Source organism: Ruditapes philippinarum, unplaced genomic scaffold (genome assembly GCF_026571515.1).
Source record: "Ruditapes philippinarum isolate M1 unplaced genomic scaffold, ASM2657151v2 ctg124_1_1_1_1, whole genome shotgun sequence".
Taxonomy (NCBI): Eukaryota; Metazoa; Mollusca; class Bivalvia; order Venerida; family Veneridae; genus Ruditapes; species Ruditapes philippinarum.
In genome coordinates, this window is record NW_026866080.1 from 175,739 (window position 1) to 190,963 (window position 15,225).

At 31.6% G+C, this 15,225-nt stretch overlaps 1 protein-coding gene across 18 annotated transcripts in view; it reads left to right on the plus strand.

Moving 5' to 3' along the window:
- LOC132731243 (sodium channel protein para-like) overlaps nucleotides 1-15,225 on the plus strand; it is a 125,214-nt gene that overhangs the window by 77,908 nt on the left and 32,081 nt on the right. For 14 of the 18 annotated variants that reach the window (XM_060717387.1, XM_060717384.1, XM_060717396.1 and 11 more), the window contains 9 exons: nucleotides 1,269-1,329; nucleotides 4,985-5,129; nucleotides 5,491-5,655; nucleotides 7,691-7,744; nucleotides 10,428-10,616; nucleotides 11,830-12,252; nucleotides 13,300-13,378; nucleotides 13,993-14,297; nucleotides 14,755-14,928. In XM_060717387.1, the coding sequence (XP_060573370.1) occupies nucleotides 1,269-1,329; nucleotides 4,985-5,129; nucleotides 5,491-5,655; nucleotides 7,691-7,744; nucleotides 10,428-10,616; nucleotides 11,830-12,252; nucleotides 13,300-13,378; nucleotides 13,993-14,297; nucleotides 14,755-14,928 (1,595 nt within the window). Of the gene's footprint in view, nucleotides 1-1,072; nucleotides 1,134-1,268; nucleotides 1,330-4,984; nucleotides 5,130-5,490; nucleotides 5,656-6,679; nucleotides 6,701-7,690; nucleotides 7,745-10,427; nucleotides 10,617-11,829; nucleotides 12,253-13,299; nucleotides 13,379-13,992; nucleotides 14,298-14,754; nucleotides 14,929-15,225 lie in introns of all 18 variants that reach the window. The other 4 variants (XM_060717388.1, XM_060717394.1, XM_060717397.1 and 1 more) reach the window with 4 other exon arrangements.

The window sequence follows — 15,225 nt, forward strand, 5'->3', positions numbered from 1 at the left end:
TTAAGGGGCGCCATATTGTATGTTATCAAATGAGAGGCAACCTTAAGGGGATACTATAATGTATGTTTTCAAATGAGTGGCAACCTTAAGGGGACATCATATTGTATGTTTTTAAGTGAGTTGCAACCTTAAGGGGCGCCATATTGTATGTTCTCAAATGAGAGGCAGACTTAAAGGGATATTATAATGTTTGTTTTCAAATGAGTGGCAACCTTAAGGGGACGTCATATTGTATGTTCTCAAATGAGTGCAACCGTAATGGGACGTCACATTGTATGTTAGGCATACTTAAGGGGATATTTTGTTATATATTTTCAAATGATTGGCAACCTTAATTAAGGAGATGTCATTTTGTATTCGTCAAATGATAGGCAAACTGAAGTGGATATCTTTACTCTTGATGGCAAAACAATTGCACAGCATGGTGCTTGCTTAAAGTTTGATTATTTAATTGTTTAAATATTTAAGTACCCTCTTAATATAGTAAATAAAGTAAATAATCATGTATTAAAACATGATTATGCTCTTTTGATGTGTTAAAAGAAGAGACCTACACAAAACTATGAAATTGGACATGTGGTTTCAACCCGACTTTTTCTTTTTATTTCATTGTTATCTACAATTGTTTGTTATGTAAATGTAGATATATGTAATTTATTTTATTTAATTACGTAATGTCTTCGTAAATAAATGTGTATATTTTTAGGTTTTGAAACTTGCTGAAATCATTTGTTTCTGATACGGGAGAATAATAGAATGAAACAAAATGTTTATTTTAACATATATATACTCAATGTTTTCTAATGAGCATATTTGTCACTATAAAATTGTTTCTATTCTGATTATTTATTAATTTTATTAGTTAAAGTGTGTCGTCAAAACTTTGAGAGAAGTTGCCCAATGGGATTTTCTAAAGCTTCGATGAAACATACGAAGATCTAGCTTAAATAATCTGCTATTTGTTTTGTATTTTGACACTTATTATATGTAATAACTAATAATTTATTTTGAAACAATATATTGTTAATCTTATTGTAATCAATTTAATGTTGCAAATTGATTTTTTGTAAAGGCAACGTTTATCGGTTGGACAATGGAGAATTTCTTGTCTGCAGCAAAAGTAATCTTGGCGGGTGAGTAAATGACGTCACAATGACGCCATTATGTCGTTACCATGACATCGTTGAAAACTCCCATTAATTGTTGGCTAGATATATCATTTTAATACAAAAGATCAACAATATATTATTGATAATAATCCATTGTAGACAACTGGCTCAAACTTGATTCGGGTGAATACCTTATGTGTGGAAATTCATCTACCGCGGGGTATGTAAATGCACGATTGCTTGGGGTCCGAAAACAACATTCATAAAAAGTAACAAATAAAAGACAAGCATAACAAAAACTAACAGCTTCTGTTATAATATAGAGCTATATATCTTGTTGTTTTCGTTCGTTCTGCAGTTTGTGCATTTGGTGTACTAACCTTTTTCTCTCTTGATCTAATGTATTGTAGTGGACTGCCATGGGTAGATTTTAATGATTTACACTAATGACTGCATTCCATCTCGTTTAGTTGCCCGCATGTGAAATCGTTACGTGTGATATGACGTCATTAAATGCAGTATGTACACTTGGACCGTTAAGACTTTTGGAACGTAATGGTTATCAAATACAGGACAAACTCTGTAGAGTAACACCAACGGCCCTTGTTGCTACTGAAAGATGTGTTCTGGTTGCTCCTGAGATGTGTCGAACATTAGAGGATAAATCTATTGTTAGGTGTTTGCTCTACAGAAGGCCTCTATATCGATGTTTAACTGTATATCAATTTAATATATATAGTACATTATTGATGAATATTGGGTAGGACGGGTAGTAACTTAAATGCGTCACTGATACAAAAAGACTCACCACGCATCAAAAATATATATTTAATAATGAGCTTTATTTGAAAGCATAAGACTCAATGCAAAAGAAAAATATTTGCCTTGTCTTTGATTTCGAAATAAAGTTTACAATTTATTGAAACTATCGAGATGGAATGCATTTTTATCTCTTAGCATGCTCTTTTTACTATTTAATATTAACTTTATTCTTCTCTAAAATGGGTAAGTTTGGTTCAAAAGTTTCAATTTTTTCGGAATAGTGTTACCTCTCCAGAGTTTATGCATGGCAATGCATAAAATGCTATTTAGTATATTTCCGTTATATAAAAAGGTGCTAAATGTGGAAAAAGTTAGGACATTTTTACTGAGATATAAACATATTAATGTGTAAACCTAAAAAAAATATATATTAAGAGAATGTTTGTTTAAAGTATAATAGGTATTATGTTTATTTATAAAATGACCACATACTGTTCGCACATCATTTATAATTTATGACCTATAATTTCTTATGCAAGATGCATTTTTTCCCCAAATTTTCCAAAAGAACGTGTGTAACATAGTTGCACGTATATAAATATCTACATGCACAACTTCTCATCAGCATTTCTAACACGTTATACACGTGTATGGAAACATTCATAATTAGAATGGTAAATCAGTATTTATATTCAATCATTCGCCCGAGATTCTACTAGGATCACGACCATGTTTTTTTCCAAGTAACACCAGCACTAGTAGGTAGTTCCAGGAAGCGAAATCTAGAGTGATTAGAATAGATTCCATCAAAATTTACCCCAAATAGATTTTTTATAATCTGATAAAAAAGGTCCCTTTTCATTTCAAATATTCAAAACCTATATAAAAAAAGGAAATTAAAAGATAACAAAAAAAAGGATGGGTGTTATATTTTATTACCATTAGCATATTATATGTAATGGTTCTTCTAAATATAAGCACAGGCTGTAAATATTTCAATTTAAAGTCATGGTTCACATACATTTAAATCAGGCATATTTTTGTTTTCATTTTATCGCTTAACTTGACTCGACTTTAAGGCTCTGTTTTTATTCTATTCACCTAAAATGACAACATAGTTAAGTTATAAAGGAAATTATAACAAGTTGCGTTTTGTATCGCCGTATAACAGCGCAGCCGCATAAACATGGTCGATGTTGTTTCTGCGGTGATTTTCAACACTACCAAAATAACAAACCACAACCATCGCCATTGCCACCGTGGTCGTCCCCCTCCTCCACCGTGGTCGTCCCCCTCCTCCACCGTGGTCGTCCCCCTCCTCCACCGTGGTCCCCCTCCTCCACCGTGGTCGTCCCCCTCCTCATCTCATCTTTCTCCTTCTAGCTTATATTTTCTAGCTTGATAAAAAGACGGCTGAAGTTTATCCTCGGTACGCGACAAAGAAGCACAGCTGCGCTCCATTAATTCAATCTTTCTTTATGCGTTGAAACTCGCCACATAAACGAAATCGACCATGCCTATGCAACAACGCTGTTATGCGACGTTGAACGAATAGAGATTTACATGGTGCACAATGCATTTATTTTAATATTTGCTTCACACATTGAATATAACTGAATGAAAATACATATTAATTAATATAAGGGAAGGAGGTTTATTTTATTTTCATTGACTAAATTATTCCAATGATATGGGAATGTAGTTTTATTAAATAAAATCATTATTTTCATTCTTAATGTAGACTTGTTGCGCTTTTGTCTCAATTAAATATGCAAAAATGTCAAATATAAGTTCATATACTTTTTTTTGCTTTTTATGTATTGTAAGTTTTTCTAAATATCGTCCCAATTCTAGTTTAATTTTTAAGCATTTTAAGCTTTTTGATTTGTTACTTGGACCGAAGAAAAAGTAATCCGAGTATAGAAATAAGCATAAAAAGTTACGAAAATTAATTGATGACCTTTGTTTCAAGTATGTCCCTTTCAATTTAATTACATGTGCTTATTCAGAGTTTCGTTACAAAATGTTAATTTCTAACATATGCACAAGCTTTAAAAGAACTTTTGGCAAATGATTCAGTACCTCTACAAAGTTAGTTTAAAAAATTTTGATTTTACTTTACTTATTATCGAAGCAACAAGAAAACGGGACTTAGAGAGTGAATTAATTATGATTAACAACGCAAATTTTTTTATTGTTGTTCTATGCAGTTCTATATAAGATAATATTAATGCTAACAACTCACTTTTTTCTAAAAAAAAAAACTAAAAAAAAACCATAAAATTGATTTAAAGTCATCTCTGATGTATACATACCCAAGATAGAAATTTGCAATTTCCGTGGAATCATGTTTCTTGTGTGTCCGGCATAAATCGACATTCTTCGGTTGTGATATATTTGAACATACTCATAATTTACGTTCACATCCGAAGTTTTTCGCCGATGACACACGAAAAAGATACGTAATTTGACGGAAATTGCCGATGTCCTTTGTTGGTCAATATAATGGTTACACGGCTTTTTGCACCTGTTAGTGAAATCTCATTTCTCATATATTTCCGTTTCATCTACACCGATATTTACTAATATATTGCATTTTTGCACCCATAATCATATTTGCACAATTTTACTTGAATGTATATATTTTATATATTTTTTTTAATATTTCGTAGATATAACTAATCGAATAGTTCATCGAACGCATTTTTTCGATTTAGAACAAGTTCGAAGCATTTATATGTTTAAAATGTTAACAAAGAAGAAATAAAAAATAAAAATAAATGTTTGGATGCTTTTTATACATAACTTTATCCTAACATACATTATTATACTTGAGAATCAAAGCAAAAGAAATTTAAGTGATTGGCTTAGGGGCTCTTATATTGTCCATATAATCAATGTAAAACATATATAATCATGCATGCGTAGATGTGACTAATAAACATATGTCTTTTTTCAAATTTCCGAAACCGCTGTATACTGAAAAAGATAGATTAGTCGTAATAACTAGCTGTTTCAAAATTATTTTAGAATGTCCTTTTTTAGAATACTCAAAACCGTCACAGCCATGTCGAATTGAAGACATGTTAACATAAAATGACCTTTTTTTGCAGAATTTGTCCAGGTAACTTCACATGCCATGAAAAAATAGGAGATAACCCAAACTTTGGGTTTACAAGTTTTGACAACTTTGGTTGGGCTTTACTCTGTGCCTTTCGACTTATGACCCAAGACTTTTGGGAAAATCTCTATATGCTGGTAAGGATTTAAAGTAATTGACAATGATATGTGTTGATTACAGACATGTGTGGTAAACATATTTTGAAAGATATAAATTATAATTTTAAATGACAAATATACATCAATTGCACTTGAAACAATGCAAAAGCTTATTTTGCAAACTTACAGTCTTTGGTTGAGGTAGATCACTTCTTGCAAACGTTCACAATTTTCTTGACCTTTGATTCATATCTTCATATATATGTTTTAAGAAATAACTTTCAATATTCGAACAATTTATTCCAAAGTTACCCAATCGTTTAACAAGCTCTTGCTTTTTTTCAGATTAAGCTTTGTGATCGTACTTAGTTTATTTATTTAACCATCTCTTTATTTCAAGATTCTCCGAGCCGAAGGTTTGCCACACAGTATCTATTTCATCCTCGTCATTTTGTTAGGGTCGTTTTATCTAATCAACCTTATCTTGGCCATTGTTGCCATGTCGTACGACGAGCAACAGAAGTCGGACAAAGCGGACGAAGAGGCACTGCAAGCTGAAAAAGATGTAAGTGTTAAAAATACTATACATATCTAAATTGATTAAAAAACAAAAAAAGTGTAAAAATAGGAAGATCAAGCTCTTGTAAGAATTAAACTTTTCAACGAAAATATCATTGGGGTTGCATTCCGTGAACGCTACTTTCTGTGAACGCTAGCTTCCGTGAACGCCAGTCCTCCCTGTTTACATCTACTAACAAATTTTTTTTTAATCTTGTTAAAGTTTGCACAGTTTTACATATAGTTAATATTTCTGTTCATTTGTCCAACAGTTTTGCTTGATAATTTTTAATTTAAAAAGAAAAAAAAAACATTATGACTGTATACATATTGCTCGTGATTGATTTTAAGTTGATTCACATTCGTTTCTCTCATTTTGGTAGAGGATTGTCATAGCAATTTTAATTGTGTTTTTTTAATTTCTTGAACTTGATCCTGATAATCATTGGTATCATATCTATTTAATCATATTGCAATAATGACAAGATATTATTGTTAACTGTATTTTGTTGTTATTTTATCAAAGTTAGTTTATATTCCAATAGTGCATCTTTAAAACTTGGTTCACATATGTGTTGCCCACAAGCATGTATATGTTAGTAGACTGAAAGATTAAGCCGGGTCCAGATAGTATGGCGGTTATTTAGATATATGCTGACAATAGAAAAATGTTTATGAGAGGAAATGTGTTAAAAAGGGGACAGTTTTATTTCATTCATTATTTCATTTATTTATAATACGGGCTCTTCCATTAGGGAAACAAAAATTGATTTCCTTAAACAAAAATTCCATATAAGAAATGTAAACATGTAAAGAAGGCAGTAGTCTTAAGTGGCGAACTATTTACATTATTTTCAACACGATCTGGATCCGTCAGTTACAAATGAGGCATGTTTGTGTTCTCCCCGTAACGTTTATCCTCCGTGTTTTCATATGGTAATATTTTGTTTTTTATTTTTTGTATGGCATTTATTGACTTTAGCAGAATGTTTTAGCATGTATGACTATGTTTGTTTCGTTGAATTATTTAGGAATATGAGAGGGGTAAAAAGGTAATGCAAATATACACCAATTTATCTTCTAGAGTTATTTTTTTATCGTTTTTCATATTCATTTGACATATGTAGATTTTCAAATTGCTTCTTCTACTTTTATAAATACAGTTTTTATCGGAATCTGGCTTTTAAAGGGGATACTGTCCTTGCTCTAAGATGCAACTTCCCTGATATCTAAAATTCTGGTATTTCTATTTTTATCCTGGAATATGGGTACTGTTACTAAAGATTCGTGCATACATTCTTGGAAACAGTTTTTTTTTCAAACAGTGTGACTTTATTTATGGAAGATACTATTTATAAGTTTTAAAAATCGTACAATAAAGTTGTTTTCATATTCTTATGGTAATTTTTGAAGAAATTAAGAACGAATTAGTATCTGCTATTCAGCGTGCAAGATTTATATATAACAAAACAACAACCAAAAAGTGTAGACGCTTTACGACATCATAAATTCGTTTTAATCATGACGTCTACTTGCCTCACAGACATAAACGAGACGTTATTTTTAATCACCAGAAACTTCACTTTGATATTATATTGTAGAAAAAAAATGCAATTTACAAGAATAATATGATCGCCATGCTTTCTTTAAAAGTCCTTTTAAAATTGGATCGCCATTGTTTTATTCAGTAAAAGCTACTTTTGATACAGGACCTGAGAATAATAACACTAATTTGAAATAGAATCGCCCTTTTTCATTTATTTTTTCCAATAAAAAGCTATTTTAATATAGAATTGTCGCATTTTGTTCACTTACTGTAGAAAAAATCTTTGTAAATAGGACCGCCTTTTGTTTAACTTTAAGAAACTTTTCTTGGTGTAGCTTAACGCCCTTTTGTACTTTAAAAATAATACCACTTTTAAGAAGAAAATATTTATAATTGACGTTCTCGCATGCCATCAAAGTTTTATTTTTACATATATCTTTGTTTATGTTCTGTGTCTTTATCTAAATATGTTTTTTTATTTCTTTTTTATATTTAGAATCTTTCAAATGATGACTCCCTGTCATCATTTAGCACTTCAGAACCGAGTGAGGTTGTGTATAATATTTAATCATGATATACTTAAATGGAGCTAAACATATGAGCCGTGTCATGACAAAACCAACATAATGAGTTTGCGACCAGCATGGATCCAGACCAGCCTGCGCATCCGCGCAGTCTGATCAGGATCCATGCTGTTCGCTATCAGTTTCTCTACTTGTTATAGGGTCTGTAAGCGAACAGCATGGATCCTGATCAGACTGCGCGGATGCGCAGGCTGGTCTGGATCCATGCTGGTCGCAAACCAACTATGTTGGTTTTGTCGTGACACGGCTCATATGATATTTCACCGATTATACATAAATGGAGCCACCCATTATACACATATAGATATTTGTGGTATTTTCACCTTGGTGGTGGGTTCATTAGGTAATCGAGATTGGAGGGTCATTTTATGTATAGAAATTGGAAAGATTGTCTAAGATTCAAAAGTTTTGATGCATATAGAGTAAGTTATTACTTAAAAGAAGATATTCACACTTTTATAAAGATATATGAAGATATTTGGAAAGATTGGAATTTTTTAAATTCTTGATCAAATGAAATCCATCGATAACCCTTTTTGTTAGGAAACAACTCGACTACTTGATGAAGTTCATGTTTAAGCAGTGTTCGGATAAACAATATTTCGAATCCATACGTGTGAATCAGTAAAATGCAATAAAATGACGATGCTATATATACTCGTACAATGTCACTAACATATGGTGGAGGGTTGTAAACCAAGGTTAGCCTATTATCAAATTAACTGATGGTATACGAAATGTGACGGGAGATTAATACGTTATTTGAAATGTACAACTATCATTATTTCATTTAATTTTATTCTTTTATTTTATGCTATGATTATAATGAAGTGACAAATAAATATTTTACAGATAGCAGATAGCCTAGTGTAGTTTTATACACTTTTATAAAAACAAATAAGAATAAAAAAGCATGTGCCTTTCTGTAATACGCGTTTTTCATTTTACAGTAAACTCCATCTGTAACAATGTTTCTTATAACGATATATCGCTTATAACGATATACCGCTTAAAACGATATACCGCTTATAACGATGATGTTGCCGCGGTCCCGACTCTAGTTTTCAAAATTATCGCCTCTCGGATATAACGATATCCGGATTATAATGATTTATTACATGCTTTTCGGTGGTTTATAGAAATATATCAGTGAGTTAAAAACTGGTGATTTCACTGTGTGAAACAGTGAAATTATCGATTTGATAATTTCACTGTTTTGAATATTTGAGCCCAGTACGTTGTTTCAGTGAAATACAAGCGTTCACAGTACTGGAAACCAACTTAATGACGTGACGTCGTAAATGACGTCACGTTGTATTATTATTTGGCGCCCTTTTCATTTAGTACTAAGTTGAAATGTCTTTTTAAACGTTTCTTTACATATAATAAAAAGAAAATTTGTTTAGTTTAATGTAAGATCGAAATATATTTCACCTCGTGAACACCAAAAGTTCATATTTCACTCGTGGCTGCGCCACTCGTGAAATATACCTTTTGGTGCTCACTCGTTGAAATATATTCTGATCTTACACTGAACTAAACAAATATCCTCTATATAAACTCGATGGTCCCCTGACTATCGTTATTAGCGGAGTTTACTGTAAATATTATTATGATAGTTTTCATTCTTTGTGCTTTTAATCTATGTTTTTAAGTTTAAATAGAATATGGTTTTCCTTTGATTTTTTTCTTTTGAATTTGTGAAGTGTTTGTTGGAATATTATTATATTTTATTTGTTGTAATTTCCATTTTTAGAAGATGTTTTATGTATACTATCATATCATTATACTATCATATCATTCCTTGAAATGTAGAGTAAAATGATCATGCATTGCAAACAAAGAATTCTTCAACACCATTTACATCATTTAATTCAAGATTTGTGTTACTGAATTGCTTTCATTTTCGGTGTATTCACTTAAACATATCTCATTTCTCTTAATCCAGCCATTCTTGCCATAAAAAGAAAAATAATTGACACAAATCTAATTTAAAGAATTCAGCGTCAGATGAATTTTACATGCTGCAAAAATTAGCAATATGCAGAACAAGTTATATGTTTTTCATTTAAATTAACAAAAAAAAACAACAACAAAAATTGTTTCAAATAAATGTTTTCTATTCTGTTTAGCATATTCATGTTAATAGACAAACTGTTTTCTAGCAATATTGGTAAATCAAAAAACAAAACAAAAAAAAAAACATGCAAAGTCTATGTTTCTAAGTTAATTTAACAACGAGGTTGAACAGATCGCTTTATATTGGTGAACCTTGCGTTAATTTGATGACGTTGAATGACGTTTCACAAGGCTCTTTCCATGTGCACTGAGCGCAAAAGTCCCACTTAGATTGCTTAACCAAGAACATTATTTTTAAAACTCGATCTATGCTAAAACAAATGCAGGGTGTTGACTAGGTGCTTTATATATAACTCTTCATACATCTTATTGATTGTTTTTGTGATGTGGTGTTGATAATTTGACAATAGCTGTATACCCAAAACCAAGCTTCTTTCATACACTCATTAAAATGAATTAAATCTGCATGTACACTTTCATAATCAACTTATCATGCAGTTATGTCTTCACTGTGTTTCGTCAGAACATTTTATGTCTAATGAACATAATTATATATACGTGTTTTTGCAGACGAAAATAGACAACTTGGTGGAAGAACTTGAAGAGATAGTGGACGAACTTGCTGCTAAGAGTCCTAGTAATGCATCAAATGCAAGCGAACCTCCGTTTAGTCCTGTAGAAGACAGTGTTGATAGAATCTCGCTTCAGTCAGAGAAGCACTTTGAGGACCAAAATCTTCTAAGAGTTGCTACAAATAAGGTTATTATTAAAAGTGTGGATTAACTTCATTCCTATAATAAAGTGTAATTAACACCTATTGGCCTACCAATAACAGTGGGAGCCTTGAATAATCAGTTTAACACAAAGAGGGTTTGCCTTTATTTTTCTTCCAAAAGATATGAAAATGTAAAGATGTTTGCTCGTACAATTTACAGATAAATAAGTTTTGGATAATTCTCGAAGGGATGCCAATTGATTTATATAAAACACTCCTTTAGTATTTAATTGGCGGTACATTGTTTTGTTGTTGTTGTTTTTAAGAAAGGTTATCATTTTCATAGGATATTGGAATAAAAATAAAGTTTTTTCAAAAGAAGCATGATATGGCTCAAGCGATTTTATATAGTGGCTGATTTGTCGAAGACACGAAAGTACGACAAAGTGACCATTTTTTTGTCGTACTTTTGCTCTGCGGGGAGACAAGCGAAAACACGGAAATACAACAAAGTAACTCCACGGAGCGAAAATACGACATGGCATAAATCAGTCACCATATTCATTAATATATGCCAAAGTTATCTAACAGCCTTGTTAACAAGTTATTAACAACCAGGCATGTATTGAGAACTTCTTGACAATATTCATTTACTAACAGCATTAAAAATCTTCCGATATCACATGTTTTATTTCTATTCGTGAAATCCAAATTCAATATTCAACGAATTCGTTTTCTTTTCATAAACCCTATCACGCTAAATATCTTAAATGGACTTGTCTATAGACAATGTATACAAAAGCATTGGTCATGTTAGGGAAATTTTCAAAATGAGTACGAATACTGACTGATCAGTGTAGAGCATGATTGGACGCCACGGATGTGTTTGCTGGTCTTTGTATGTACTGGTCGCATTGATAGATTTGTCACCGCTAGGTGGTTGAGGGCTAAATAATTAAAAAAAATGAATAAATACAATGTTAGAAACAAAACATGTGATGCATAGAATTTAAAACATTTCTATTTTTAACTTTATTGAACTCCTAAGTAGAAAATTATAAAAGGAAAATCCATTTCGAACGTTCTTGGTTTGGTCTCCATTTCGTTCTATAATTTGAAACTGATTGAATAAATTAAATATGAAAAATAGAAATGTGTAAGATCCTGTATGTGTGCTTAATTGCCTTTAGATGTTACAACGAGCTTAAAGCTTTATGTGTGGTTTAAGTTATGTCGACACACCTCTCTTATTTGCAGGCTAGTTTCAGCTTGCCAGGCTCCCCTTATTCCAAAAGGCGGAAATCCAGATTAAGTCTAAAAATAGCAAAATCACTACGTCAACATGCTGAGCGACAACCATTGGTTCCCGTACATTTGGAAGCCCTAAATCTGCCGTATGCCGATGATTCCAATGCAGTTACCCCTTCCTCTGATGATATAAAACTATGCAATTTACCTTCAAAATTCTCAATGCTGGCAAGAAGAGCTTCCATGAGGAGGGCTTTTGATGATTCGTCTCGTCGTAGTAGCTATGCGTCCGTGACAAGTAGGGGTTCACATAGGCACTCCCCTCATTCGCCGGACAAAGACAAATTATCAATGTTGATGGGAGCATTTGAGAGAAATAAACATCATTTATCTCCTGGTGTTTGCTTGGATAAGTCAAAATTGGATGAAAATGTGAGTGAAAGCAGAGTAGAAATCTATTCAACAATATTGTACAACAGTAAATTTGTTGTTTTGCCTCAGCTAGTCATATTTTTGTCACCGTTTTGCCAAGTATCTCTTACTGGTTCTTCTTTATGAATCTTCAGCTACAAATCGTTTTACTGAATTCCAAAATTTAGACAATTAAGAACTACTTTCAGCATGCAATTTCTTCTAGGTTATATTACTTAACGCTTAATGATTTGTGTGTACATTTGTGTGTAAACATACAAGTTGTTTATTAAGTCAGTACGAAATAATAAGAATTTAGTCACAAAAATAAGTCAAATGGAGATAAAAGCGCATTGCGATATGTTTCGTAATGTCTCACTGAGCCTTATAATTATATTGTAACTTGCTTAACCCTTTTTGCTAGCTTAATTGTATTTCTACAAAGCATATTCATTTGCTAGTGCAGCTTTAATTGATGAGTTACTGTATCTTACTATATCTTGTACTAATTTATTTGGACTAACCCCTGAATAAACGTCTCAATATTAATAATATTATTAATAACATTTTGTTCGTCTTGTTTGATGTGTGCTTCCTTGTTGAAAGTATGACTTCCATTAATATAATCTTTAATGATATAGATTCAGAATTTTACCAAACTCTTTCAAATAAGTTTGTTAAAAATGCATATAAAACTGTTGATATATTGTAAAAATATATTACAAAGTGTGTAACTCAGTTAGTGGTGTAGTCTTAAACTAGAAGGAGGATTGGAGAACGTTCATCCTTCAGAAGAATAAGTATGCGATTTTGTTAAGGTCATTTCGACTTCTGTATCGCCATAATTATCTGATATGAGTTCTTATTCTAATGATACATTGTGACCAGCAGACCAAAACAAATAATAATAATTGAAAAAAACCTTTTCATTATGGAGAAAAAAGTACTGGTAAAGTAATATTTGCTTTTGTCATTATCGTTAGTTGGCAGTTTCACTTCAAAAATTGAATAAGGTAAATATTTATTTTGTTAATTACATGCCATTCAAATACAGTTCCTTTCCTGCAGGATGATTCCGACTGCGAGCTAAGTAAAAGATCAAAGGCTTCATGCAGAACGCCTAGTGCTTCGCAAGTAGATCCTAAAGGTATATGTTTGTTATAGACACATTGTTTCTTTTTCTGTCAAACAAAAATTGATATTAACACTTTTAATCGATGTTTTTGTGTTTTTTTTTAATGATTTGTATTTTTTAATTTTCTTGTTTTATTACTTGATAAAATTACTTTTTAAAGAGTCTTTTTCTTTTTGTAATAACTTGTGCAATCCGTTTTAAATAACCCTTCACCAGAAGTTTTAATTCTTTGCCTCCAGTTCAGTCTCCACGCCCGTAGTCTATGCAGGCTTTATACTGTAGTCTGACTTATCGATATCCCTATTTTCATTTTTATATTTTCCAAAGTCATAACTGAACAATTCTATAGAAAAAAGCTGTATACGTCTATTTAAAAGAATCAGCAGGTCTAGGGGAACCAAGCGTTATCGAAATCTCATTGTGCTGAGCTGTAATTTCTAATTAAAAAAACGTAGCATTTATTTACTGTTTGCATTGTTATAAAAAGAACTTAGTAACTAAAGATGGCCTTGTCGAAATTCAAATCTGTTTTGTAAACATAACTGCTCCGGAAGTAAATAACTCATTTGACCGTTGATTGATTTTGTATTGATTTTTTATTGCAATTTTTGTTGCTCAATCTACAGATGTTATGGTCCTGAGAGAGCTTATTGATCACGTTGAGGTCGCATCAAGAAGGAAAAGTGGATTTAGTGGAAGCATATTCAGCATAGAGAAGGAACCTTTAAAAGATAAAGTAGAACGATTACTGTGTAGTTGGGAGGTCCCAAGATGGTTTGCAAAAATTCAAGAGTGGGTTGGATTTATAATTCTCGACGCGTTTGTGGATTTATTTATCACTCTATGCATTTTAGCTAATACTGCTTTCATGGCTGCAGATCAGCATGGTATGTCTCCAGAAATGGGACGTACTCTCGAAATGGGTAACCAAGTAAGTTTAAAGTTATCTAAAAACAATAATAGCATATAAAATATTGATATTGTAATATTATCCATATCTAAAATATGCATTTAGCACCGCCTTTCCTATAATTTGCTAGGTCAATTTTTTAAAAACAGTGTCACCCATAAAAACCATGTCAGTCAGTGACTATATATTATTCAAATGTATCTATATATTTTTATAATTATAATTCTGACTATTTATCATATTCTACCATGTTTTAAGTTACCATTTTTAAATTATGATGATGACATTTTATAAAATGTATTTTATTTAGTATTTTCTCTTCAGTATATTTTCAAACTACTGTAAAAAATGAAGGGTCTCTCTCTCTACACATCAATATTTAAAAATAATCAACTCGTTTTGGAGAACGGTAGTAGTAAATTCAAGTTTCCGTCTACCCTCACCCCAACACCGGCTTAACATACTATTTACATTTCAGGTGTGTTCTTATATATTTGCTGCAGAAGCATTCCTGAAGATCGTAGCTCTTGGTTTAATGAAGTACTTAAAAGATGGTTGGAACTGTTTTGACTTTTTCATTGTAACACTAAGTTTTTTAGAAATGTTATTAGAAGGCGTGAAGGGCCTCTCGGTCCTCAGGACTTTCCGTTTGGTAAGTTAAAATGTATATTTAGTTTTATTAAATCCAAACTTAAGTGAAATATTTGTACTCTTTGAATTGATATACCCATTGTTTTATATAACAGATATAGATCAGATATTGTAAATATTGTACTAAGTACTAAACAAAGGTATTTATTAATAACAATTGCATAATACGTTTCTATTTTAAGTGGTTTTATATTTTACTGAAAACATTGAACAAAACATTTTTCGAGCCTGTTGGTCAACTTCTATAAACACATGAGCCTTTTCCTCATGACATTTTACTTCCTCACCCATTTCATTT